We start from the raw sequence: 27,528 nt of genomic DNA, 5'->3' as shown, positions 1-27,528 counted from the left end.
TACTAGTGTTTACTAGGTAGATAGTAGCCTATAGGCTAGGAGTGTACTAGTGTTTACTAGGTAGATAGTAGCCTATAGTCTAGAGTGTACTAGTGTTTACTAGGTAGATAGTAGCCTATAGGCTAGAGGAGTGTACTAGTGTTTACTAGGTAGATAGTAGCCTATAGTCTAGAGTGTACTAGTGTTTACTAGGTAGATAGTAGCCTATAGGCTAGAGTGTACTAGTGTTACTAGGTAGATAGTACCTATAGGCTAGAGGAGTGTTACTAGTGTTTACTAGGTAGATAGTAGCCTATAGGCTAGAGGGTGTACTAGTGTTTTACTAGGTAGATAGGTCTACAATAGGCCTAAGTTAATGAGTTTAACTCTACCACACTCCAAATGCGCCTATGAGACCCTACGAGCCAAAGTTAAACAAAATAGTGCACTACGAGAGAATAGGGTGCCATTTGGGATGCAAGTATAACTAGTACTGGTCAGGATAGGTGAAAAACCCCAGGCCCTGTGTACGGGCCAACCAATGAGCAGCCAGTTCCTTACTGTACATTCACTTAACACAGGACCCACTCTAGTCCTAGCTAATTTAATATATAAAACACCTCCCATGTCAGAGCTATATTTCATAAAACCTGTGATCTAGGATCAGGTCCTTGTCCATAGAAATCTGATTGGTTATGATCTACATGGCCAAACAATACTCGATTAGCACATCCTACTCTGAGAAGCTTTATGAATAGTGGGCCATATTCCAGTTTGCTCTCTGTTGAGAGAAATCGGTTCTGTCCAAAATCTGCACTAGCATACTACTTAGCAGTGTGCTAGTATAGATATTGGGACGTAGACTATAAAGAGTGAAGTTAGTTACTCCAACTGGCAGTGTAACACATATTTAACATTACCAAACAACAGCTATGTTTGGTTAACTTGTGCGTTCAAAGAAGAAAATAAACATCTGTCTACATCAGGCTCTGATTGGAAGGTTGAGATCAGGTGACAGGAAGTGGAGGAGCTAAATGAGGACCTACTCCATATCTAGTGCACTACGTTTGGAGTGCACTAGATAAATAAATAGGGTGCCATTTGAAACACTGCCATTGACACCAATGAGGAACTTGCTTGATTAGGAGACATACAACATACACACATGGTTGGCAGGCGTTTTTGTAGGGTGTGTGTGGTGTAGTTTGCTGTTGTTGCCAGAGAGAGTGGGGTGGGGGGGGGGGGGGGCTAGAGAGCACACGTGTCCCTTTAAAAACAGATATTACGTGCAGCTTTTGGCATCCAAACCATAATATAACACAGCCAGATCTGGCCTGCTGAGCTGCAAAAAGGGACCAAACTCTTCTCTCCACCCCACTCTCCAACCAAACCAACCGACAAAGAAAAGGAGAACATTTCTGAAAATGGCAGATCTACTTTTCATCCTACCAAACTGCTGTTTAACACCACCGCAGTGGCACTATGTATGACAAGGACACCAGTAATGACAACACGCTATGTAAGCGGCGAGCTAGCCAAGCCAACATATTTTCTAATCTACCGTCAAACCATAGAGAGAGAGACCATCAGGACGATCTTGACTAGGATGATGATGACTATGACGAAGCATAACGATCCCTGATCGCTGATCTTCTTCTCCAATGAAGTCATATCCTGTCACACTGATGGGTTGCTCGGCCATCGTTGGCTCCTGTCTGCTGAAGACCCTCCATCCATCCTCCTGGCGCTCCACAGTGCAAAGCTCTGCTGTAAAGCCTGAATATTTATAACAGATGGTGGGATGGGCGGGGCCTGTGGCAGCCCAAGCCCCTCCCTATGCTGAGTCCAAATCGCATTGGCTGGTTCAGTCCCGGGACTGGTAGAACAGGATGTAACCGGACTCAGAGTTCTTGGAAATGTCCGACGTTAGACCGTAGAACTCCTCGATCGCCTGGGCGTCGATTTTCTAGAAAAGTTGGAGAAGATAAAAAGAGGGAGGAGTTTAAGATGAGAGAAGGACAACAGACGCCCTTCCATGACCCATTATTCACCATATGTTGTTTTCTTCTGGCACGAGACAGACGCGACATATAGTTCACCATATATATTAGTTCACCATATATATTAGTTCACCATATATATTAGTTCACCATATATATTAGTTCATATATATTAGTTCACCATATATATTAGTTCACCATATATATTAGTTCACCATATATACTTTCCGAATGCCCTGTATATAATTCACCAGTGCATTCGGAAAGTATTGAGACCCCTTGACTTTTTCCGCATTTTGTTACGGGACACCCTTATTTTAAAATGTATTCATTTCTTTTTTCATCATCAATCTACACACAATAATGACAAAGCAAAACCAGGTTATTTTTTTTATTGCAAATGTATTATTTATTTTTAAACAATATTGAAATATAACATTTACATAAGTATTCAACACCCTTTACTCAGTACTTTGTTGAAGCACCTGGTAGCTATTACAGCCTCGAGTCTTGGGTATGACGCTACAAGATTGGCACACCTGTATTTGGTGATTCTCTCTCATTCTCTGCAGATCCTCTAAACCTCTGTCAGGTTGGATGGGGAGTGTTGCCGCACAGCGATTTTCAGGTCTCTCCAGAGACGATCGATCGGGTTCAAGTTCAGGCTCTGGCTGGGCCACTCAAGGACATTCAGAGACTTGTCCTGAAGCCACTCCTGCGTTGTCTTGGCTGTGTGCTTATGGTCATTGTCCTGTTGGAAGGTGAACCTTCACCCCAGTCTGAGGTCCTGAGCTCTCTGGAGCAGGTTTTCAACGATCTTTCAGTACTTTGCTCCATTCATCTTTCCCTCGATCCTAACTAGCCTCCCAGTCCCTGCCGCTGAAAAACATCCCCACAGCATGATGCTGCCACCACCATGCTTCACCGTAGGGATGGGGCCAGGTTTCCTCCAGACGTAACACTTGGCATTCAGGCCAAAGAGTTCAATCTTGGTTTCATCAGACCAGAGAATCTTGTTTCTTGCAAAGTACAGAGAGATCCTTGATGAAAACCTTCTCCAGAGTGCTCAGGACCTCAGACTGGAGAGAAGGTTCACCTTCCTACAGGACAATGACCCTGAGCACCCAGCAAAGACAACGCAGGAGTGGCTTCGGGACAAGTCTCTGAATGTCTTTGAGTGGACCAGCCAGAGCCCGGACTTGAACCCGATCGAACATCTCTGGAGACCTGAAAATAGCTGTACAGCAAAGCTCCCCATCCAACCAGACAGAGCTTGAGAGGATCTGCAGAGAAGAATGGGAGAAACTCCCCAAATACAGGTGTGCCAAACTTGTAGCGTCATACAAAAATGACTCAATGCTGTAATCACTGCCAAAAGTGCTTTAACAAAGTACCGAGTAAAGGGTCTTATCAAAGGTGATATTTCAATCTTTTACATTTTAAATAAACTCTTTTTGCTTTATCATTATGGGGTATTGTGTAGATAGTCCCCCCCATAAATGTAATACATTCCAGAATAAGTCTGTAACGTAACAAAATGTAGAGAAAGTCATGGGATCTGAATACTTTCAGAATGCACTGTAGTTCAGCATGTATATAGGTCACTACTTCTCTCCAGGGCCCCATGTTAAAAGAGACCCCCGTCTTTCTACTGTGTTCTGTGTTACTGGTCATTTTGGAACTCTTTAAGAATAGTATAATGTTCATGGTAAAACTAGGGCTGGGCGATATGGACAATAATCCATATCGCGATAACTTGCCTGAATTGATGCGATAACGATAAATCGAAAGACAACTTCATAACATTAATGTGCACCACATTTTATTTTTAATTTTTTTCCTCGCTTCACCGTCCCAGCTCTAGGTGAAACATGTGGATACAAACCTCAATGAAAAGACCAGAATAAATAGCTAGTGCTTCTACCAATTGTGGGGCTAGAGTAGTGAGGCCACAATGTTTACTAGCTCTCCAGTTTCAGTGCCAGCCAAACGACAAAGAAGAGGGGGAGGGAGGAGGAGAAACAGGGGAAAGAGACAGGCGAAAGAAGAGGGGGAGGGAGGAGGAGAAACAGGGGAAAGAGACAGGGGAAAGAAGAGGGGGAGGGAGGAGGAGAAACAGGGGAAAGAGACAGGGGAAAGAAGAGGGGGAGGGAGGATAAACAGGGGAAAGAGGAGAGAAAATAAAGAGAAGCAAAGTCTACTATTCAACCCGTTCCAAGTTTCCCCTTAGCTGCAGATCTAGCAGTGTTTCCCCTATGATTTTTTTCAGTAGCGGTGGCAAAGTTAGTGAGGAGGGGATGGGGGGGACGTGGTAGGGGCGTGGCCAATGGCACGGTTTTAGTGGCCCTCTTAGCCGCAGAGACAAAATGTTGCTGTTTTGAAGCTAATTTCCTGAAATTCTACACATTTTGGGATTGCTTATGCCGTGTTCTTATCCGAGTGACTAAACATAAAATAAATGGGGGCCCCATGCCATGACATTTTGATTCTCCTGTCTAGTTTTTATTTTGGTGATTGTTAGTTCTCAAAGATTCTTATTTAAAAACGATATAGCTCCATTATATTTTCTACATACTTAATATCTGGATTTAGTTGTTTCAGTTTACACTGAAAACGTTTTACCKCCCCCCCCCCCCCCCCCAAAAAATAACAAATAAAAATCACACATTGATTTTTTTCTTCTTTTTCCTTTGCAGTGGCGGTGCGCTGCTGCTAAATGCATATAGGGGAAACACTGGATCTAGGATCGGCCTACTGACCCTAAACCTTAACCATTCAAAGGGAAAACCTGATCCGAGACCAGTGTCTTGGAGTTAACATGTTACCAAGCCCAGCGGAAACTCCATCACTCAGCCAGATCCTGCACGTCCACCAGTTGTTCAGATGGGACTCTGTCCCATAGTGGAAAAACCCCTAGACACTGATCTTTGATCAGTTTTGAATTCTCCCCTCTAATTCTGGGTAAACCGAGTAAGCTGATCCTAGAGCTGTGCCTATTGGAAGCGTCTACACCGAATGGAAAAAGCAGGCCCCTCGATGACTATAACATACCACTGCAGGTACATTTAAAACAGAGCCATAAACTACTGTTTGGTGCCAGGTTTCCTCCAGACGTGACGCTTGGCATTCAGACCAAAGAGTTCAATCTTGGCTTCATCAGACCACAGTGCCTTTTGACAAACTCCAAGCGGGCTGCCATGTGCCTTTTACTGAGGAGTGGCTTCCGTCTGGCCACTCTACCATAAAGGCCTGATTAGTGGAGTGCTGCAGAGATGGTTGTCCTTCTGGAAGGTTATCCCATCTCCACAGAGGAACTCTGGAGCTCTGTCAGAGTGACCATTGGTCACCTCCCCGACCAAGGCCCTTCTCCCCCGATTGCTCAGTTTGTCCGGGCGGCCAGCTCTAGGAAGAGTCTTGGTGGTTCCAAACTTCTTCCACTTAAGAATGATGGAGGCCACTGTGTTCTTGGGGACCTTCAATGCTGCAGAAATTTTTTGGTAACCTTCCCCAGATCTGTGCCTCGACACAATCCTGTCTCGGAGCTCTATGGACAATTCCTTCGACCTCATCGTTTGGTTTTCAGTCAACTGTGGGACCTTACATAGACAAGTGTGTGCCTTTCCAAATCATGTCCAATCAGTTGAATTTACCACAGGTGGACTCCAATCAAGTTGTAGAAACATCTCAAGGATAACCAATGGAAACATGATGCACCTGAGCTCAATTTTGAGTCTCATTGCAAAGGGTCGGAATACTTGTGTAAATAAGGTTTGTTAATTATTTTTAATAAATTAGCAAAAAAAATCTAAAAACCTTTTTTCGCTTTGTCATTATGGGGTATTGTGTAGATTGATGAGAAAAAAAAGATGTAATACATTTTAAAATAAGACTGTAACATAACAAAATGTATAAAAGGGGTCTGAAGACTTTCCGAATGCAACGTACATGGCTCTGCGTGGACTTTTTACAATTTGATCTGGGCTGAAAGCACTTCAACAGACACAGAGTAGGCCTGCTTCACTTTCTACAGGGGGTGAAGCAGTTCAACAGACACAGAGTAGGCCTGCTTCACTTCTACAGGGGCGTGAAATAAGCACTTCAACAGACACAGAGTAGGCCTGCTTCACTTTCTACAGGGGTGAAGCAGTTCAACAGACAACAGAGTAGGCCTGCTTCACTTTCTACAGGGGCTGAAAGCACTTCAACAGACACAGAGTAGGCTGCTCTCACTTTCTACAGGGGGTGAAGCAGTTCAACAGACACAGAGTAGGCCTGCTTCACTTTCTACAGGGGGCTGAAAGCACATCAACAGACACAGAGTAGTCCTGCTTTCACTTTCTACCGGGGGTGAAAGCACTTCAACAGACACAGAGTAGGCCTGCTTACCTTTCTACAGGGGGTGAAGCAGTTCAAACAGACACAGAGTGGCCTGCTTCACTTTCTACAGGGGGTAAAGCAGTTCAACAGACACAGAGTAGGCCTGCTTCATCTTTCTACAGGGGCTGAAAGCACTTCAACAGACACAGAGTAGGCCTGCTTCACTTTCTACAGGGGGTGAAGCAGTTCAACACACGACACAGAGTAGGCCTGCTTCACTTTCTACAGGGGCTGAAAGCACTTCAACAGACACAGAGTAGGCCTGCTTCACTTTCTACCGGGGGTGAAAGCACTTCAACGACACAGAGTAGGGCCTGCTTCACTTTCTACAGGGGTGAAGCAGTTTCAACAGACACAGAGTAGGCTGCTCACTTTCTACCGGGGGTGAAAGCACTTCATCAGACACAGAGTAGGCCTGCTTCACTTTCTACAGGGGGTAAAGCAGTTCAACAGACACAGAGTAGGCCTGCTTCACTTTCTACAGGGGCTGAAGCAGTTCAACAGACACAGGAGAGTGGCCTGCTTCCACTTTCCTAACAGGGGTGAGGTAGTTAATCCTGTGCTATGACTGTGTGAGAGACATCTTACAAAACTTCCTAGTGTCTTCTCTAGCCTGCCTGGGGTGCCAGGTGTGCCATTTAATTGGTTCCATTTGTGCCAGGCAGCATATTCAAGCCCAGATAAAGTATTTGAATATGATTGCAAATAGTACTCGAACCCAGGTCTGGTAGAAAGTGTGTGTGTGTGTGGGGGGGGGGGGGGGGGGGGGGGGGGGGGGGGGGGGGGGGGGGGGGGGGGGGGGGGGGGGGGGGGGGGGGGGGTGGGGGGGGGACTTGCAGCCTGGAATACCTGACGGGTCTGTATGGATGCTGTGAATGAGTTAGTAGAATCTGAGATCTAATGGTTTACACTAGGAGTGTGGAAGTGATGTATTGTGTCAGATGTTGACAACACATCATTATTGGAGGCGCCTGCAGAGACAGTTATTGCCTTGGCCGATCCGTAAAAACAACAGTTTATTTTACCACTGTGTTTTGCTTGCCTCTGGCAAACCCCATCTTTAACACCGGAAATGGCCGGGTCTCAAGTCATCCCAGTTCACGCCTTTGGGGCGTCAACATTCTAACGGCCTAATAAATACATTCAATATAGGCTATCGCAATAATAATAATTTGGTTGTGTTTATGAAGGTCTTAGGTAACAATAGAATACGAAACACATTTCAAAGAACACAATAGCAATTTCAATCGTTTGTTACAATAGGCTCTATGTAGAAACGAGGGGGGAAAAACACTTCAGTGTTCTACACCAGCACAAAGAAAATTAATTATCTCGTTTTATTTAACTAGGCAAGTCAGTTAAGCACAAATCCTTATTTACAATGACAGCCTACCTCAGCCAAACCCTAACGACGCCACCCTATGGGACTCCCAATCACAGCCAGATGTGATACAGCCTGGAATCGAACCAGGGTCTGTAGTGACGCCTCTAGTACTGAGATGCAGTGCCTAGACCGCTGCCCCACTCGTGAGCCCCTTTTAAAGGCAGGTCTTAGGAAACATTATTAAAGAAAAAGGATTTCAAAAGAACAGAACAGCATATTTTAAGTTTTATCATGTTACTAGGCTGTGCTTAGTAGCGTAGGCTATATGGTGCCACGAGAGCTCAAGTATGGAACGCATGGAATTGTGGTAATTCGACAAAAGTGATATTATGAAATGGAGCCGATCTGCTCAATTTTAAGAGTCGTTTGACAAATGTAGGTGTTTTTGAAACTTTAGAATCCAACTTTCAATAGAAAACGACCAGCATGAACCTCTGTAAGATCATTTGAAAAAAGTAGATTTTTTTTCTTTGTCAATTACCCACGCTGCTCTGCAGTCTCTTCCTTCACAAGGCAATTGATAATATTGTCCATTTATTATTGCCTTAAGGCTACAGCTATTATTGTGTGTGTGAAATTAGTTTCCATTTAGTTATGTTGTAGTTTCGATGGGCCATTGTCAGATGCAGCCAACTGTCAGGTGAAGGAATTGTAGGGGGGGGGGGGATTTGACGTCATCCTAAAACTGCAGTTTGTGATATCAAAATTCTACCAACGTTAGTTTGTTAAAACTTCTTATGGATGGGGGGCAGTATTGAGTAGCTTGCCCAGAGGTGCCCAGAGTAAACTGCCTGCTACTCAGGCCCAGAAGCTAAGATATGCATATTATTGGTAGATTTGGATAAAAAAAAACTCTGAAGTTTCTAAAACTGTTTGAATGATGTCTGTGAGTATAACAGAACTCATATGGCAGGCAAAAACCTGAGAAAAAATCCAACGAGGTAGTGGAAAATCTGAGGTTTGCCTATCCAAGATACTAACTCTTTGCCTATCCAAGATACAGTGGAAATTTGGTCCGATTGCACTTCCTAAGGCTTCCACTAGATGTCAACAGTCATTAGAACCTTGTTTGAGGCTTCTACTGTGAAGGAGGAAGGAATGAGAGCTGTTTCAACCAGAGGTCTGGCAGAGTGCCATGAGCTCAGTCTCGCGCGCTCCCGTGAGAGTTAGCTGCGTTCCATTGCATTTCTAAAGACAAAGGAATTCTCCGGTTGAAACATTATTGAAGATTTATGTTAAAAACTTCCTAAAGATTGATTCAATACATCGTTTGACATGTTTCTACGAACTGTAACGGAACTTTTTGACTTTTCGTCTGGACCTAGTGCTCGCGCCTCATGAATTTGGATTTGTGACATAAATGTGCGAACAAAAAGGAGGAATTTGGACATAAATTATGGACTTTATCGAACAAAACAAACATTTATTGTGGAACTGGGATTCCTGGGAGTGCATTGATGAAGATCATCAAAGGTAAGTGAATATTTCTAATGCTATTTCTGACTTCTGTTGACTCCACAACATGGCGGGTACCTGTATGGCTTGTTTTTGTGTCTGAGCGCCGTACTCAGATTATTGCATGGTGTGCTTTATCCGTAAAAAAAAAATCAAATCTGACGCAGCGGTTGCATTAAGGAGAAGTGGATCTATAATTCCATGTATAACACTTGTATTTTCATCAACATTTATGATGAGTATTTCTGTAAATTGATGTGGCTCTCTGCAAAAATCACCGGATGTTTTCGAAGCAAAACATTACTGACCATAATGCGCCAATGTAAACTGAGATTTTTGGATATAAATATGAACTTTATCGAAGAAAACATCCATGTATTGTGTAACATGAAGTCCTATGAGTGTCATCTGATGAAGATCATCAAAGGTTAGTGATTCATTTTATCTCCATTTCTGCTTTTTGTAACTCCTCTCTTTGGCTGGAAAAATGGCTGTGTTTTTCTGTGACTAGTTGCTGACCTAACATAATCGTTTGGTGTGCTTTCGTCGTAAAGCCTTTTTGAAATCGGACACTGTGGTGGGATTAACAACAACTTTATCTTTAAAATGGTGTAAAATACTTGTATGTTTGAGGAATTTTTATTATGCGATTTCTGTTGTTTGAATTTGGAGCCCTTCACTTCCACTGGCTGTTGTCATATTGATCCCGTTAGCGAGATTTCAGCCGTAAGAAGTTAAAGATTTATTTAGGAAGTCAAGGACCGAGGGGGACATGACATAAATGGCAGAGATATTACCATTTTTGAAATTCACATGATGTCCAAAATACGTCATCTGTGCTTTTAGTGTTAAACCATAATTTGAAAACCCAGTTTGAGTGTTACATGGGTGTACTATAGACTAATATTAGATTTAAGAAAGAAAGAGGGTGGGAGAGCGAGAGAGAAATAGAGAGAAATAGAGAGAGAGAAATAGATGGGGAGAGAAATAGAGAGGGGAAGAGCGAAAGAGAAATAGAGAGGGGGAGAGAGAGAAATAGAGAGGGGGAGAGGAAAGAAGAAATAGATGAGGGGGAGAGCGAGAGAGAAATAGAGAGGGGGAGAGGAAGGAGAAAGAGAGAGAGAAATAGAGGGGGGGGAAATAGGGGGAGGAGAAGAGAAATAGAGGGGGAGGGAGAGAAATAGAGGGGGGAAAGGGAAGGAAATATGAGGGGGGAGAGGGAGAAGAAATAGAAGCGGGGAGAGAGGAAATAGAAGGGGGGAAGAAAGAGAGAAATAGAGAGGGCAGAGAGAGAGAAAGAGAAAGAGAGAAATAGAGAGAGAGAGAGAAATAGAGGGTGGTGGGAAAGAGAGAGAAATAGAGAGGGGGAGAGAGAGAGAAATAGAGGGTGGGAGAGATATATTATTGAAGAGGTTAATCCCTCCTTACCTCTACGATGTCATCATCAAACAGTAGCCAGAACCCATGACTCTTCACTATGGTGATGTAATGACCACGGTTTGGACCACTGTGGACAGAGAGAGGAAAGTATTCACACCCCTTGACTTTTCACACGTTTTATGTTACAGCCTGAATTTAAAATTCATTCAATTTAGATTTTGTGTCACTGGCCTACAAACAATGTCAGTGGATTTTTTTCGTTTACAAATTATTAACAAATGAAAACTGAAATGTATTGAGTCAAGTATTCAACTACTTTGTAAATGGCAAGCCTAAATAACTCAAGTAGTAAAATTAGCTTAACAAGTCACAGAAATTGAAATAGTGTTTAACATGATTTTTTGAATGACTACCTCATCTCTGTACCCCACACACATACAATTACCTAAAGATCCCTCAGTCGAGCAGTGAATTTCAAACACAGATTCAACCACAAACACCAGGGAGATTTTACAATGCCTCGCAAAGAAGGGAACCCATTGGTAGATTAAAAATATAAATAAAATAAAAAAAACTGACATTGAATATCCCTTTGAGTATTGTGAAGTTATTAATTCCAGTTGTGTATCTATACACCCAGGTACTACAAAGATACAGGAGTCCTGAATAAACCGCTCAGGGATTTCACCATGAGGCCAGTGGTGACTTTAAACCAGCTACAGAGTTGAATGGCTGTGATAAGAGAACACTGAGGATGGATCAACAACATTGCAGTTACTCCACAATACTAACCTAATTAACAGAGTGAAGCCTGTACAGAATACAAATATTCCAAAACATGCATCCTGTTTGCAATAAGGCACTAAAGTAATACTGAGGCTATGGAACCCTGACCTGTTTGTGCTACCTGTCCCAGACCTGCTGTTTTCAACTCTCTAGAGACCGCAGGAGCGGTAGAGCCTCTCTGAATGATCGGCTATGAAAAGCCAACTGACATTTACTCCTGAGGTGCTGACCTGTTGCACCTTCTACAACCACTGTGATTATTATTATTTGACCCTGCTGGTCATCTATGAACATTTGAACATCATGGCCATCTTCTGTTATAATCTCCACCCGGCACAGCCAGAAGAGGACTGGCCACCCCTCATAGCCTGGTTCCTCTCTAGGTTTCTTCCTAGGTTCTGGCCTTTNTCGGCTATGAAAAGCCAACTGACATTTACTCCTGAGGTGCTGACCTGTTGCACCTTCTACAACCACTGTGATTATTATTATTTGACCCTGCTGGTCATCTATGAACATTTGAACATCATGGCCATCTTCTGTTATAATCTCCACCCGGCACAGCCAGAAGAGGACTGGCCACCCCTCATAGCCTGGTTCCTCTCTAGGTTTCTTCCTAGGTTCTGGCCTTTCTAGGGAGTTTTTCCRAGCCACCGTGCTTCTACACCTGCATTGCTTGCTGTCTGGGGTTTTAGGCTGGGTTTCTGTACAGCACTTTGTGACATCAGCTGATGTAAGAAGGGCTTTATGAATACATTTGATTTATTGATTGATTGATACTACAAAAAAATGTGACAAAGAAATACATTTTATGCCCTGAATACAATGTGTTATGATCAACAACCAACTCGACCGATGATGAAGCAGCATACCACCCTGCATACCACTGCTGGCTTGCTTCTGAAGCTAAGCAGGGTTGGTCCTGGTCAGTCCCTGGATGGGAGACCAGATGCTGCTGGAAGTGGTGTTGGAGGGCCAGTAGGAGGCACTCTTTCCTCTGGTCTAAAACAAAACAAAAATATCCCAATGCCCCAGGGCAGTGATTGGGGACACTGCCCTGTGTAGGGTGCCGTCTTTCGGATGGGACGTTAAACGGGTGTCCTGACTCTCTGAGGTCATTAAAGATCCCATGGCACTTATCGTAAGAGTAGGGGTGTTAACCCCGGTGTCCTGGCTAAATTCCCAATCTGGCCCTCAAACCATCATGGTCACCTAATAATCCCCAGTTTACAATTGGCTCATTCATCCCCCTCCTCTCCCCTGTAACTATTCCCCAGGTCGTTGCTGCAAATGAGAACGTGTTCTCAGTCAACTTACCTGGTAAAATAACGGTAAAAAAATAAAAAAATAAAAATGAAGAATGTTAAAAACAATCATGTGCAAATATTGTATAGTCCAGGTGTGGAAAGCTCTTAGACTTACCCAGAAAGACTCACAGCTGTAATCACTGCCAAAGGGGATTCTAACATGTATTGACTCTTATGAATAACTACGTAGATATTTCTGTTTTTTATTTCTAATAACCTGTTTTCTTTTTGTCATTATGGGGTATAGTGATGTCATTATGGGGTATAGTGATGTCATTATGGGGTATAGTGATGTCATTACGGGGTATAGTGATGTCATTACGGGGTATAGTGATGTCATTACGGGGTATAGTTAGTATACAAATTTTAGACAGGGGTTAATGACCACGGCGTGGACCACGGCAGACAGAGAGGAACACAGACATACCCGTTATAGAGTTATCACAAAAGACTGTGCATGTCTATCAATCTGTACGTATATGTCTGTTCAAGTTACCAGAGAGAGAGAGACACACACACACTCTCTTTACCTTCCACAGTGGACGACCACGGCGACCAGATCGTACATGCGGTCGGGGTTGGTGGCGTCTCCTGAGGTGTTGAAGAGGCGAAGCTCCAAAGGGAAGACGACGCGATAGGACAGCTTGGTATAACGCTGCAGCTGGTCCATGTATTTAAACCTCTTCAGATGTAAGGCCAGGATCATAGGCAGCTTCTTCACACGCATCCTAATAACAACAACCAGCAACAATGTTACCGTTAGTAGTGTGGCAGCTAGCCTAGCGGTTAAGAGTGTTGAGCCAGAAACCTAAAGGTTGCCGGTTCGAATGCCAGAGCAAACTACATGAAAAATCTGCTGATGTGCCCTTGAGCAAGACACTTGACACGAATTGCTCCTGTAAGTAAGTCACTCTGGATAAGAGCATCTTCCTAATGACTAAAATATATAAACTATGTGTGTTAATGTTAGGGGTTAAAGGTCTGCAGACGGAGCACCAGGATCATCACATGCATCTGATTTCTAATAATATAGAACACAGTCATGTGTTCCTACAGGATGGCGGAGCGATACCCCGGTCTGCATCTGGGAAACGGCAGATTGTGCGCAGCTGACGCTGTACACAAGGTACTACAGCCTTTCCATTCCTGCACCGCCCAAATGAAGTGGGCTTTTTAGGGGGGAGTAGAGGCCTGGGCTGGGATGTATGGGGCCCTTAGTTGGAGTGTTTAATTATTCAACTCAAGATACACAGCATCGCTCACACGCCTCTCCCTTATTTGACCTAGATGGCTTGTGTGCATGTATTGATATGTAGGCTGTGAGCCATTTTTAAACGTATGTAGTTCTGTCCTTGAGCTCTTCTGGTCTATTAGTGTTCTGTATTATGTTTCAAGTGGACCCCAGGAAGAGTAGCTGCTGCCTTCACAATGGAGATCCTAATAAAATACACTAACAGAGATGATCAAGTCCACTTAACATCTGAACACGTACCAGGCCAAGCTACAGTTAGTACGTCAGCCAGTTGGTATTCAGAGCTGACTAACTACACGACTCACTCTGCAGCATCAGAGTAAAAACCATAATGCACTTTTCAAAACAGACCATTTCTCCTAGCAACAACAGCGGCCATTTTTGTAGTGTTAGCCTGTATTTACCACCATGGAAAACTCCAGGCCTTCGTCATCATCATCATCATCTATGTCAAATCCAACTGCTGTCTAAATCCATTTTTTAGACCAGCCAGCTCACCTTTTCTGTGCTTCCTGTTTACTCCGACACTGTTCACAGTAGTACTTGTATTCACTACACAGTGTCTCTGTGTTGCTGAAACCCCTGTGGAGAGAAGAAACAGTGACCTCACGCACGGAGTAACCAATTTCACTAACACTTTCTCCAATTGAACACAACTTTGTGGTCCAGGTGTGCCACACACACACACACACACACACACACACACACCACACCATCACACACACACACACCACACACACACACACACACACACACACACACACACACACACACACACACACACACACACACACACACACACACACACACACACACACACACACACACACACACCACACACACACACACACACTGAGACAGTGTGTGATGGAGGTGTTCTGCTCAACATCTACAGACAGGTCCAGGAAGTCTTCGTCTTTACTGCTCACCTGGACACAGACAGGACACTGGTTACATTAACTCTAAACACGGTACAGTATCAGGAAACAGCTCCTGGCCCCATTGATTTCCGGCATTTCAAATCCAATAACGTCTCCATTTTGGCTCTCCTTCTCCCATTAAAAGCATTCGAAATCTGGCACAAGCAGACATCCATTAGAGCTTCTGGGCCTATTCATTTCCTTTATTTCAAATGCAATAACTGTCTCCATCTTGGATCTGCCCATCACAGTATAGTATTTGGTAACTGGCATAGCCTGGCCTCCATTACAGCTCCCTGCCCCATTCATCACCCTATTAACAGCCTTCATCTTGGATCTCCCTCACTTACAGCTTCACAGTTGAGGCAGCGCGTCTCGTTTGTTAGGGTTCCCTGGAAGATTCTCGTGGACCCAGGTCTGCTGCGTCTTCTCCCTCCTCACCCTGTCCTCCTCCCGTCCCGCTGCTGCCCCCAACTCCTCCTCCTCGTTCTGCAACAGTTTTCCATTCTGCTGTCTCTCCTGGCTCTCTCCTCCTCCTGCCAGCGGTCAGCGATAGTGTTGAGGAGGTAGTTGAGAACTCATGGGCATCCTGTTGCATGTAGTTGTCAAACAACTCTGGAGGGAGTGATAAAGAAAGAAGAGTTCTGAACCATCCTAATTATACATTTTCCTTATAGATACATTTTTCTCCCTCCCCCTCCCCTCCTTCTCCCCCATCACTCCTTCCCCCTTCCCCATCAACCTCCCTCCATCACTCCTTCCCCCCCCCCATCACTCCTTCCTCCCTCCCCCATCACTCCTTCCCCATCACTCCTTCCTCCCTCCATCACTCCATCACTCCCTCATCACTCCTCCCCCCCTCCCCATCACTCCTTCCTCCATCACTCCTTCCTCCCTCCCCCATCACTCCTTCCTCCATCACTCCTTCCTCCATCACTCCTTCCTCCCTCCTCCATCACTCCTTCCTCCATCACTCCTTCCTCCTCCTCCATCACTCCTTCCTCCCTCCTCCATCACTCCTTCCTTCCCTCCCATCACTCCTCCCTCCCTCCCTCCCCCCTCCATCCATCACTCCTCCCTCCTCCCCATCCCCCCCATCACTCCTTCCTCCCTCCCCTCCCCCATCACTCCTTCCTCCTCTTACCATTTTCTTTCCTCAGTCGTGAGATGAACTTCTTCGGAGGAATGACTCCCACCTTCTTCTTCTGCGTGGCGATGCTGCAAAAAATGTATTGCATCTTATATCCAAGTGAGTGCTGGCCTTTTTCCCCCCGTTACCTATTTTGGGTTCCAAGCGCCCTTTAAAATGTGTTCACACAAGAGGATAGGAGCAGAGCTGAGAGTTCAGAATATTCTGTCCCTTTACCTGTTGAAGAGGTCAGAAAGACAGGTGAGCAGTGACTCTTTACGTCTGGGCTGGACCTTGTAGGCCAGGACCTTCTCCCTGAATGGACGGCAGAAGTAGAGGGCCTGCAGCACCGAGTTACAGTAGCAGGTGTTCCCAAACTGGGGGAGAGGAAGAGAGACAGAGATCGAGGAGAGAGGAGAGGCAGAGGAAAGAGAGACAGAGATCGAGGAGAGAGGAGAGGCAGAGGAAAGAGAGACAGATCGAGGAGAGAGGAGAGGAAAGAGGAAGAGAGACAGAGATCGAGGAGAGAGGAGAGGAAAGAGGAAGAGAGACAGAGATCGAGGAGAGGCAGAGGAAAGAGGAAGAGAGACAGAGGAGAGGAGAGAGAAAGCACGTGATAAGTCTTGTGTTATGATTGTTGGCAAAAGTGTTACCATGGTACTGTAACGATTGGTAAATATTGTGTTTGTGCAAGTGCATGCTGGGAAACTTTGACCAGTAGCTATTGTTAATCTTGTTGTGTCGGTACTTACGTTGACCAATCCAAAGTAGTGTTCATTAACGGGAAACTGTTCTGGTCCAATCTCCTTCTCCAAAGCAGAGGCATTGGCGCCCTGGAAGAGAAAGTAAGTATTACATGTACATTGATTTTAGCAAGCAGACACTGTAATCCAGGCCGTATTCCAGGCCGGCCAAGCAGACACTGTAATCCAGGCCGGCCAAGCAGACACTGTAATCCAGGCCGTATTCCAGGCCGGCCAAGCAGACGCTGTAATTCCAAGCGCCGTATATCGTTTCCAGGCCGGCCAGGCAGACCACTGTAATCCACGGCCGGCCAAGCAAGACCACTGCTATATCCAGGCCGCTAATCTAGGCCGGCGCAATCAGGCTACAGCATGTAATCCATCGGCCTACCAGACTATCACATTTCCAGGGCCGGCCAAGCAGGACACTGTTAATCCCAGGCCGTCATTCCAGCGCCGGCCAAGCAGACACTGTAATCCACGGCACAGGCCGCCAAGCAGACCACTGTTAATCCAGGCCGGCCAAGCAGGACACTGTAATCCAGGCGGCCACAGCAGGACCAACTGTAATAGCCGTATTCGGCCGGCCAAGCAGGACCACGTTATTCCAGGACCGCTATTCCAGGCCGGCCAAGCAGAACGGCTGTAATCCAGGCCGTATTCTAGCGCCAAGGCCTACACGGCCAAGCACGGCCACAGACCTGTAATCCAGGCCGCTACTTCTACTGGCACACCGGCCCCAAGCAGACACTGCTTAATCCAGCCGGGCCAAGCCAGATCACTCTGTTACATCCAGGCCGGCCCCAAAGCAAGCAGGACACCTCTAACTCCAGGCCGTATTCTAGGCCGGCCAAGCAGACACTGTAATCCAGGCCGTATTCCAGGCCGGCCAAGCAGACGCTGTAATCCAGGCCGTATTCTAGGCCGGCCAAGCAGACGCTGTAATTTTTCAAATTAAACTTTTCAAGCATTATAGGCTATTAAGTATGCATATTGGGACAACGGGTGAATCTAACTAGGCTATCTGACCCCTGAGTATGGCACATCTAAGAAGTTAGTATGCTTGGATTGAACGTAGTATGCTAGTATACTTATTGGGACGTAGCCTAGGTATATTCTCTTCGGCCAGCGCTACAAACAGCTCAAGTGTATCCCCACCCCATTTGACCCCCTAAATTATCTTTGCGATGTGCAAAAATATTTCACAACCATTATGTAATGCTTTTACAGGGTATGAAGTGCACCATCTGCCTGGGCCTCCACTAGTCCAGTATCATGTTGGGACAGAAGGTGTGGTCCCATAGAGAGATAGATGGAATACTAGATTGTGACAGCGTTCTGATGCCATAATGGAACAGATATCTATCGCCGTGGTTGGTTCCCATTGTACTTATTCATCATTACACATGTACTATGTATGCATTAGCATGCTCTAGAGTCTATAGCATCATCATCATATAGGAATGGCAACAGCTGATTGAATGACAAAATAATCGGTGTCTCTCTGTCTGTCTGTGATGATTCCATAGATGTACAGATGTAGAAGATGCAGAGACAGACGGACGACAGGCCACACACACACACACACACACACACACGGGTAAACTGGTTAGCTAACCCCCTCAGCGTACACTCTAAATTAAAAAAAAAGGCTGTGTGGGAGAATTCTCCCTGATATCCTTCATTCCTCTCAGCCAAATTACAGTTCTGACTTAATCTGTCACCGGACAATGTACTTCTTTGCCAGTGACATGGGAGTCGACGTAAACAAACAAACCGTCACTTGTTTGTCAAATGTGGGAAGCCCTGACAATGTGATTATAAAACAAACTGAGGGTGGCACTCTGGTGTCTCGTTGCCTGGCAACTGATGTTTAGACAGAGAGACGGGAGGAAACTGGTTGAGTTGCATTTCGTGTGGAATGTCTCTCCAGGTATTCTGGAAAGATACAGCCAACCAGCATTCTGCCATTCCATAGAATTGAGCTGATAGCTACGTAAACCAATTAAACTCAAGCTAACAAGCATTGAGGGGATTAGATTTTCTGGCCCTGGTTACGCCTATGGGAGGAGTTTGCACAGGGTCAAAAGTGATTACATTCGTTTTGGAACCAGGCTGCCTCCCAGGCGTGAGCCAGCTGCCCCGTTCTGGCACAAAACATAAGTGACGTAGCCTAGGCTATATTAATCACGTGGAGTAATTAGGATTCAGTGTTCACACGCAAACGTAAAAATGCTTAATCTGCCTTCCCAATGAAAACTGAGTAAAAATATAAAAGGCAACATGTAAAGTGTTGGTCCCATGTTTCATGGGCTGAAATAAAAGATCCCAGAAATGTTCCATACGCACAAAAAGCCTCTCAAATTCTCTGCACATCCCTGTTAGTGAGCATTTCTCCTTTGCCAAGATAATCCATCCACCTAACAGGTGTGACATATCAAGAAGCTGATTAAACAGCATGATCATTACACAGGTGCACCTTGTGCTGGGGACAATAAAAGGCCACTCTAAAATGTGCAGTTTTGTCACATAACACAATGCCATAGATGTCTCAAGTTTTGAGGGAGCGTGCAATTGGCATACTGACTGCCGGAATGTCTACTAGAGCTGTTGCCAGAGAATTTAACGTTAATTTCTTTACCATAAGCCGCATCCAATGTCGTTTTAGAGAATTTGGCAGTACATCCAACCGGCCTCATAACCGCAGAACACGTACAACCACGCCAGCACTGGACCTCAACATCGGGCTTCTTCACCTGTGGGATCATCTGAGACCAGCCACCCGGGCAGCTGATAAAACTGCGGATTTGCACAACCGAAGAGTTTCTGCACAAACGGTCAGAAAACGTCTCAGGGAAGCTCATCGTCCTCACCAGGGTCTTCACCTAACTGCAGTTCTGCGTCGTAACCGTCTTCACTGGGCAAATGCACACCTTCGATGGAACACGCTGTAGAAGTGTGCTCTTTGCGGATGAATCCCGGTTTTAACTGTACCGGGCAGATGGCGTAGTGTGGGCGAGCGGTTTGTCAATGTTATGAACAGAGTGACGCATGGTGGTGGTGGGGTTATGGTATGGGGATAAGCTATGGACAACAACCACAATTTCATTTTCTCGATGGCATTTTGAATGTACAGAGATACCGTAAGGAGATCCTGAGGCCCTTAGCTGTGCCATTAATTCACCGCCATCACCTCACGTTTCAGCATGATAATACACGGCCCCATGTCGCAAAGATCTATACACAATTCCTGGAAACTGAAAATGTCCCAGTTCTTCCATAGCCTGCATACTCACCAGACATGTCACCCATTGAGCATGTTTGGGATGTTCTGGATTGATGTGTACGACAGCGTGTTCCAGTTCCCGCCACACTCCAGCAACTACACACAGCCATTGAAGAGGAGTGGGACAACATTCCACAATCAACAGCCTGATCAACTCCATGCAAAGGAGGTGTTGCGCGGCATGAAGCAAAGGGTGGTGACACCAGATCCTGACTGGTTTTCTGATCCACACCCCTACTTAAAAAAAAAAAGGTATCTGTGACCAACCGTGGCCTCCAACTGCTCTTAAATGCTAGTAAAACGAAACGCATGCTCTTCAACCGATCGCTGCCCGCACCTGCCCACCCGACTAGCATCACTACTCTGGACGGTTCTGACTTAGAATATGTGGACAACTATAAATACCTAGGTCTCTGGTTAGACTGTAAACTCTCCTTCCAGGCTCACATTAAACATCTCCAATCCAAAATTAAATCTAGAATAGGTTTCCTATTTCGCATCAAAGACTCACTCTGCCAAACATACCCCTGTAAAACTGACTATCCTACCGATCCTCGACTTCGGCGATGTCATTTACAAAATAGCCTCCAACACTCTACTAGCAAATTGGATGCAGTCTATCACAGTGCCATCCGTTTTGTCACCAAAGCCCCATATACTACCCACCACTGCGACCTGTATGCTCTTGATAGCTGGTCCTTGCTAAATATTCGTTGCCAAACCCACTGGCTCCAGGTCATCTATAAGTCTTTGCTAGGTAAAGCACCGCCTTATCTCAGCTCACTGGTCACCATAGCAACACCCACCCGTAGCACACGCTCCAGCAGGTATATTTCACTGGTCATCCCCAAAGCCAACACCTCCTTTGGCTGCCTGTCCTTCCAGTTCTCTGCTGCCAATGACTGGAACGAATTGCAAAAATCACTGAAGTTGGAGACATATCTCCCTCACTAACATTAAGCATCAGCTGTAAGAGCAGCTGACCGATCGCTGCAGCTGTACACAGCCCATCTGTAAATAGCCCATCCAACCAACTACCTACCTCATCCCCATATTTGTTTTTCTGCTCTTTGGACACCAGTATTTCTACTTGCACATCTTTCACTCCAGTGTTAATTGCTATATTGTAATTACTTCGCCACCATTGGCCCATTTATTGCCTTACCTCCTTACTTCATTTGCACACTGTTTACAGATTTTTCTATTGTGTTATTGACTGTACGTTTGTTTATCCCATGTGTAACTCTGTGTTGTTTGTGTCGCACTGCTTTTCTTTATCTTGGCCAGGTCGCAGTTGTAAATGAGAACTTGTTCTCAACTGGCCTACCTGTTTAAAAAAAAAAAAAATGTCTTTATTCCCAGTCATGTGATATCCATAAATTAGGGCCCAATGAATTTATTTCAATCGATTTATATGAACTGTAACTCAGTAAACTCTTCGAAATTGTTGCATGTTGCTTTAATTTTTGATCAGTGTAGTTTGAAAATTCGCACACATTTTATGGAATATTGATATAGCATGTTTCTGAATGATGTACCATGCTGCATTGTTGACAACATGACCCAGCAGCGCAGATTACTGTTCTATTTGAGAAGGACGCTCCTCCCTCGTCGCTTTTGGCCGTTCACGTCACGGGCCATATCCCAGTGCACCGCCGCTCAGGTTGATATAAGAGCCAATTTATACTTGATCTGTGAGGTGGTCGGAGCAGCCATATGGATGGTGTGACGCAATAGCGGAGCCTCCAGAGGCACACAGATGCCAATTTGAGCGCTGTACCGCATCGCAGTGCGCCTCTAAAATGTTGTAACAATGCGGAGGGCTCTGTATAGTTCCACATTGACGTGACAAGCTGACTGGTTAACCGTAGATGGGGGTGGGAGGTCCTGTATAAACACAAACTCACTTCCATGTCAACTTCCTTCACAACAGCTCTGCAAAGTGCAAGAAACATGAATGCCCTATCACAGTAAATACTACACAGCCAATGCCAGATAGCCCGTGTAGCTCCTTTAACTCCCTCTGACCTCTGCAACGTTGCATTGATACCTTTTAAAAATAATAGCTAACTTGTTGAACTCAGCTAACTAGCTATGTTAAAATCGTGTTAACTAGCCAGAGGAATGTTGTTGGCAAGCATATGTTCAGTAGTAGCTAGCCGGCCATCTACAATTTAGTTAGTTGAAGTTGAAAGGTTGAGCAATATGATTTCACTAACGTTACCAGTAGCTAACTAGGTTCTAAACGATTTGATCAAATAAAACGCCTACGATGACTGCGAAAGCTACATAGTTCGCCAAGTAACTGTCAAGACAACTTTGTATTATTGATAACTAGCTAGCGTCATCTCGTGGCTAGGCTATTTGCTAGCTAGCTTGTTAGCTTAACTAGATACTTGTTCGTCCACCTTCACTTCAGAACAAGCCCGTGTAGTATAGTGATCCTAAATATACTGGTTATTCTATCGGTGGTGATACTTTACCCTCTTGAAATTCAACAACTAAATGTATCAATTACAGCCAACTATTTATTAAATGTTTGTTTCTCTATAGAGCTCTAGCTAGGTACGTTAGCTAGCTGCATAACTAGCCAACTTTCTGGAAAACCTCAGTCATGTCCTGTTAGCTAGCATTAGCCAATTAGCTAGCTGCAAGGAGAACATCATCGCATAGGAAAGAACAGATTGTAAACAGAAAAATACCGTACCATCGTACAAATCGAGGCGATCTTTCGGACTGTCATCAGTATTTCCATCCGTCTTTTTCCATATTATTGGACCGAAACCCAATTTTAAAACGTTGACAGCCGCTACGGCTGTGGGAGTTCCGGGGAGACCTTACTCCGTCCAGTTTGGGGATGAGGGAGTGTCGCTGGCTGGTTGATGCACCGTGCACTGCTCCCCAGACGTACACTGTTTACTCATAGGCCAGTTTCTGGGCTCAGCAATTATGAGGCGAGAACGAGGCTCGCAGATTAAAGTGGATGGATTATAATTGACCGGTCGTCGCGCAAATAATAAATTATAGCAAACTAAATTGTAGTTTAGCCTACCACTGCATGGTCACAAAGAACAGAGGCAACCCGTCAAATAGTGGAAATGGTTGGTTGAACTAAATTACTCTGTAGGCCTATTTCCTAAAATAGTTTGCTTTTCGCCTTCAATTCCAACAATTGATTCAGTTTACTCATTGAATCCTATTTGACTGTCTTGAAATGTAGGCTAATAAATTGGGGAAAAGACCCCCAGGAATGATATCATATGCACCATTATGCTTGCCTATCCTAAACAGATAAAATGGCCAGATGCTAACAGGTCAGCGATTTGTAGGGGTTGTGCTGTCAGCAAATCTATGCTAGGCTACTCATTCACGCCCCATTCTCTCTCATCCCACCCCGGTTTGTCTGACTCTTCTCTCACTTGACTAACAACTGCTGCGGGCTCGGGAAGTGGCGGGATTGACTTGTCTGCCCTTCGTGGTTTATATGACCGTTCGGTGCTCTGTCTCTATTTATCCTATGTGAAATAACGGTTCCAAAGATACAATCTACAATCGGATAGCCTAACGGTCTAGGACCATGGGCGCCAAAAGAAACTTGATTATGTCAATTTGTTTAGCACTCAATGCAAGGGATCTTCAAACGGTAGGCATGATTGTTTCGAAGTAGCAGCCAGAGGAGACGATTATAATTTCTGTTCTTATCGAGATCGGGTGCATCGAGAGACAGTGGAATATTTTAGCAGTTGGGGGGGACGAGGAGAAAGAGGAACGGCTTTCCCAGACTGGACTCACAAGGGGCTTCTAAATGCGTCTTCTTGTCGACCCACCGAGAACAATGAATAGTGGTTCTAGCAACTTTCTGCTAGTTCCAATACCGGAGTATCCCGTTCTAGACTGCGTGCCCAACAAAAACGTCAAGATTGTGGTTTTGGGAGCGAGCAACGTCGGGAAAACAGGTAGGGGACATGGTTAATAACTTTTTGAGAAGTGCGCTGCAGCGCACTTTTGGAATCTGAAAACAAGAATCAATGTGAAAGTTTGTGTGTGTATATATAAATAAAGTTATAAATTTTAGGCCTATAAGTAATTTTCCTATGCAAATAGAGAATGAAGGCTAGAATGAAAATAATTAATTTGCATTAGTTTGTCAAACGGATTGGCTACAAATCCTTTTATTATGCAGACAATCCATGCCGATTTTTAAACAAATTGTACCTATTCATATTTCCACCTATCAGGGGTGTGAAACTCATTCCATGGAGGGTCTGTTGTCTGCGGGTGTTTTTTCATTTATTTTTTCATTTCAATTAAAAACTAGACAACCAGGTGAGGGGAGTTCTTTACACATTAGTGACCTTAATTCGTCAATCAAGTACAAGGGAGGAGCGAAAACCCGCAGCCACTTGGCCCTCGGTGGAATGAGTTTGACACAAGTGACTTAGATATTGTATTCGGCTATGTCTGTACTCTGTAGGACAGGCCTCTAGGCTACACACTGTCTGGTGTGCCAGTTGGATAACTTGTGGTAAACAGTGTCACCAGCGATTCCCTATATAGTGCACTACAATTGACCAGGGCCCATAGTGCACTACTTTTAACTAAACCCCTATGTAGGGAATAGGGCCAATTTGTGTCTGGATGCAGACAGACTGATGGGAAGCTGGTCTATACCACCTAAGGAGCAGGCCATGTCAACTATGAAAGATATGTAGCCTGCAGTATTCTCTTATGTCAACAATGAAAGATATGTCGCCTGCACTATTCTCGTATGTCAACAATGAAAGATATGTCGCCTGCAGTATTCTCGTATGTCAACAATGAAAGATATGTCGCCTGCAGTATTCTCTTATGTCAACAATGAAAGATATGTCGCCTGCAGTATTATTCTCAAGGTGTTACTCACTGGAGACTATTCATCTCGTTGTTTTGTTCACAGCTTTGATAGTCAGGTTCCTGACCAAGAGGTTTATTGGGGACTATGAGGCAAACACAGGTAGGATTTGTATCATTCTCACAGTGCACACTCATATAATATCTGTCATTTCACATTGTAAAAATGTTGAAATAGCCACACACTAGTTTACTATAGCCTCCTGTGTTTAAAAACAACCAGTCAGTACAAGGCATCCTAATGTGTTGCATCATCATTCATTTGTTGCATATCTATCCATCATGCGCGTTGCTAATCTCTGTTTTCCAGGGGCCCTTTACTCCAGAAAGATCAATCTAGATGGAGAACAGGTCTCACTGCAGGTTCAGGACACACCCTGTGTCTCTCTACAGGTAGGTCTCTCTCTCTCTCTCTCTAAGCACATAATGAAGTGTCCCAAAATGGCACCCGATTCTCTATACAGTGCAATACTTTTCTCCAGATTCTTATGTGCACTGGTCAGAAGAAGTGCACTACAATGGGATTAGGGTATCATTTGGAACGCCCCGGTGTCTCTAGTCTAAAGGTAACTGCTGCTCCTCGCTACAGCCTAGGGGTCTATCTAACCAGACGTGGGGTCAAATACTTTCAAATGTCAAATACTTTAAATTACATGCCAAGTCTCCCTTGGGATAGAGGTCTTCTAACCTCCTTCTTTAGGATGTTCTCACACAGACAGCACTTTGACTATTCCATTGTATTGGTTCAATCGCAAAAAGTATTTGACATACAGTAGCCTATGTATGTATTTGACCCAGGTCTGGATATAACAAGTGGAAACATCTCCTCATTTTCCATTCTTCATTATCAGTAAGAATATATCATGTTACAGTAGACCAGGGCCCCTATAAAGCCTCTGAGTAGAGTGCTGATCTAGGATCAGTTACACCCTTTTAGATCACAATGAATGAGATTATATGGGCAGGTTAGGACCTGATCAGCACTCCTATTTTGAGACCCTTTGTGGACATGAGCCTGCATCCAGTACCGGGGCATATCCCAGTCATTTTTCTCTACTCTGTAGTGGCTGTGAAGAGTTCAGTGACTCCCTAAGGGAGTCTCCCATTCATTTATCAAACTCACTTTGAAAACTAACCACCTCTTCAAAGGCCTGGTTTTGTAAACAAACTACAATCTGAGGTAAAGAGGGCGTTCTGTCTGTGTTCTCCATAATCTCAGAATAATAACCATAAGCAGGCTTCTCACAATAACACTAATAAATAGACTAGTGTAGGAGGGCAGATGAAAGCATCACTGTCTACATCAGTCCAGTGGGTTTTGAGTATTCGAGACAGACAGATGTGACATGCTCTATTTCCCCCCCCCCCAAGGACGATGCAGAGGGGCTATATTGTCAGGAGCAGATCAACAGGTCTATCTACTGGGCTGATGGATACGTCCTGGTGTTCTCCATCACCGACCACAGCAGTTATAGAACCATACAGCCTCTCTACCAGCACGTCAGACGCATCCACCCTGCAGGGAACATACCTGTTATACTGGTGGGTTTGACTGTTATATTACAGGAGATTGATGTTTTTATTATTATTTAAGTCTCCAGGTATGTCCTTGTCATACTGGTGTCTAAATAGATAACCTTTTTTCAGGAAGTATTTCTGGATGTTGCCTTAACATTTCTCTAATCCTTCTCTCCTCTCCTCACAGGTAGGCAACAAGAGCGACCTCCTCCGTGCCCGCCAGGTGCCGGCTGACGAGGGCGAGACGTTAGCAGCCTCTCTGGGTGGGCCATACTTTGAGGCGTCTGCCAGGGAGAACCACGATGGGGTCCACGCCGCCTTCCTGCACCTCTGTGGCGAGGTGAGCCGGGCGCTGGGCGGGGTTAACGGGGAGAAAAGGAGAGGGGGACTGCACCTGGCCCGGCCCAAGTCCCCCAACATGCAGGAGCTGAAGAGGAGATTTCGACAGGTGCTGTCCTCTAAGGGAAAGTCTTCCACTAACACCTTGTGATGACGATGGGATTTAATGTTCTGGTTCTGTAATTGGAATTCTGGATTGAGCCCAGTTGACTCTCCTGTGATGTCGTTGTATGATAATGAATGGAACAATTTTTTTCAAATGGAGCATTTCATTGGAACAGTGAGAAGAGGGAAACAACGGTTATTGTATTTCTTTGGATTGGAATGGAACATTAAGATAGAGGTTCCCCTTGTGGAAGGAATGGCACAGAGACAGCAAGGCCCAAGACTTCCAACAAAACAGTGTGCTATGAGGCTTTTGACATCACATACCATTCTGACAGTCTAACCAATGGTGACAGAGGAGCCTGAAATACTGACTTTGACTGACAGGCCTAACGGACCAATCATAGGCTACTCTGAGATCTGAGCTGTCACGCACTAGCCTACTCTTCTTGCTTCTGATACATTTGTATTGAATGAATGTCATCTGAAAATGTACTGTACCCAGAAGCAAAACAAACTGATGTTTGCATCCCCAATGGCACCCCATTCCCAATTTAGTGCACTACCTTCAACCAGGGTCAAGTAGTGCACTATGTAGGGAATAGGGTGCGTTTGAGACGCATATATTTTGAAAATGGAAAAACATGGATAGGCCATGGTTAATTAAATGTTTATTTAGCA

General features: G+C 44.8%; 1 protein-coding gene and 1 pseudogene across 1 annotated transcript; one reads left to right on the top strand and one right to left on the bottom strand.

Moving 5' to 3' along the window:
- Nucleotides 1–1,213: 1,213 nt before the first annotated feature.
- Nucleotides 1,214–22,869, bottom strand: LOC112072035 (ubiquitin carboxyl-terminal hydrolase 12-like; annotated as a pseudogene).
- A 40-nt stretch (nt 22,870–22,909) lies between these two features.
- On the top strand, nt 22,910–26,909 carry LOC112072036 (ras-like protein family member 11A-like). The gene is made up of 5 exons (XM_024139450.2): nt 22,910–23,951; nt 24,932–24,988; nt 25,196–25,278; nt 26,257–26,427; nt 26,591–26,909. Exons 1-5 carry the CDS (start codon nt 23,801–23,803, stop codon nt 26,891–26,893), a joined length of 765 nt encoding a protein of 254 aa, XP_023995218.1. The 5' UTR covers nt 22,910–23,800; the 3' UTR covers nt 26,894–26,909.
- The last annotated feature ends 619 nt before the right edge of the window (nt 26,910–27,528 follow it).

Source organism: Salvelinus sp. IW2-2015, unplaced genomic scaffold (genome assembly GCF_002910315.2).
Source record: "Salvelinus sp. IW2-2015 unplaced genomic scaffold, ASM291031v2 Un_scaffold1805, whole genome shotgun sequence".
Taxonomy (NCBI): Eukaryota; Metazoa; Chordata; class Actinopteri; order Salmoniformes; family Salmonidae; genus Salvelinus; species Salvelinus sp. IW2-2015.
This window is presented reverse-complemented; position numbering and strand designations above follow the sequence as displayed.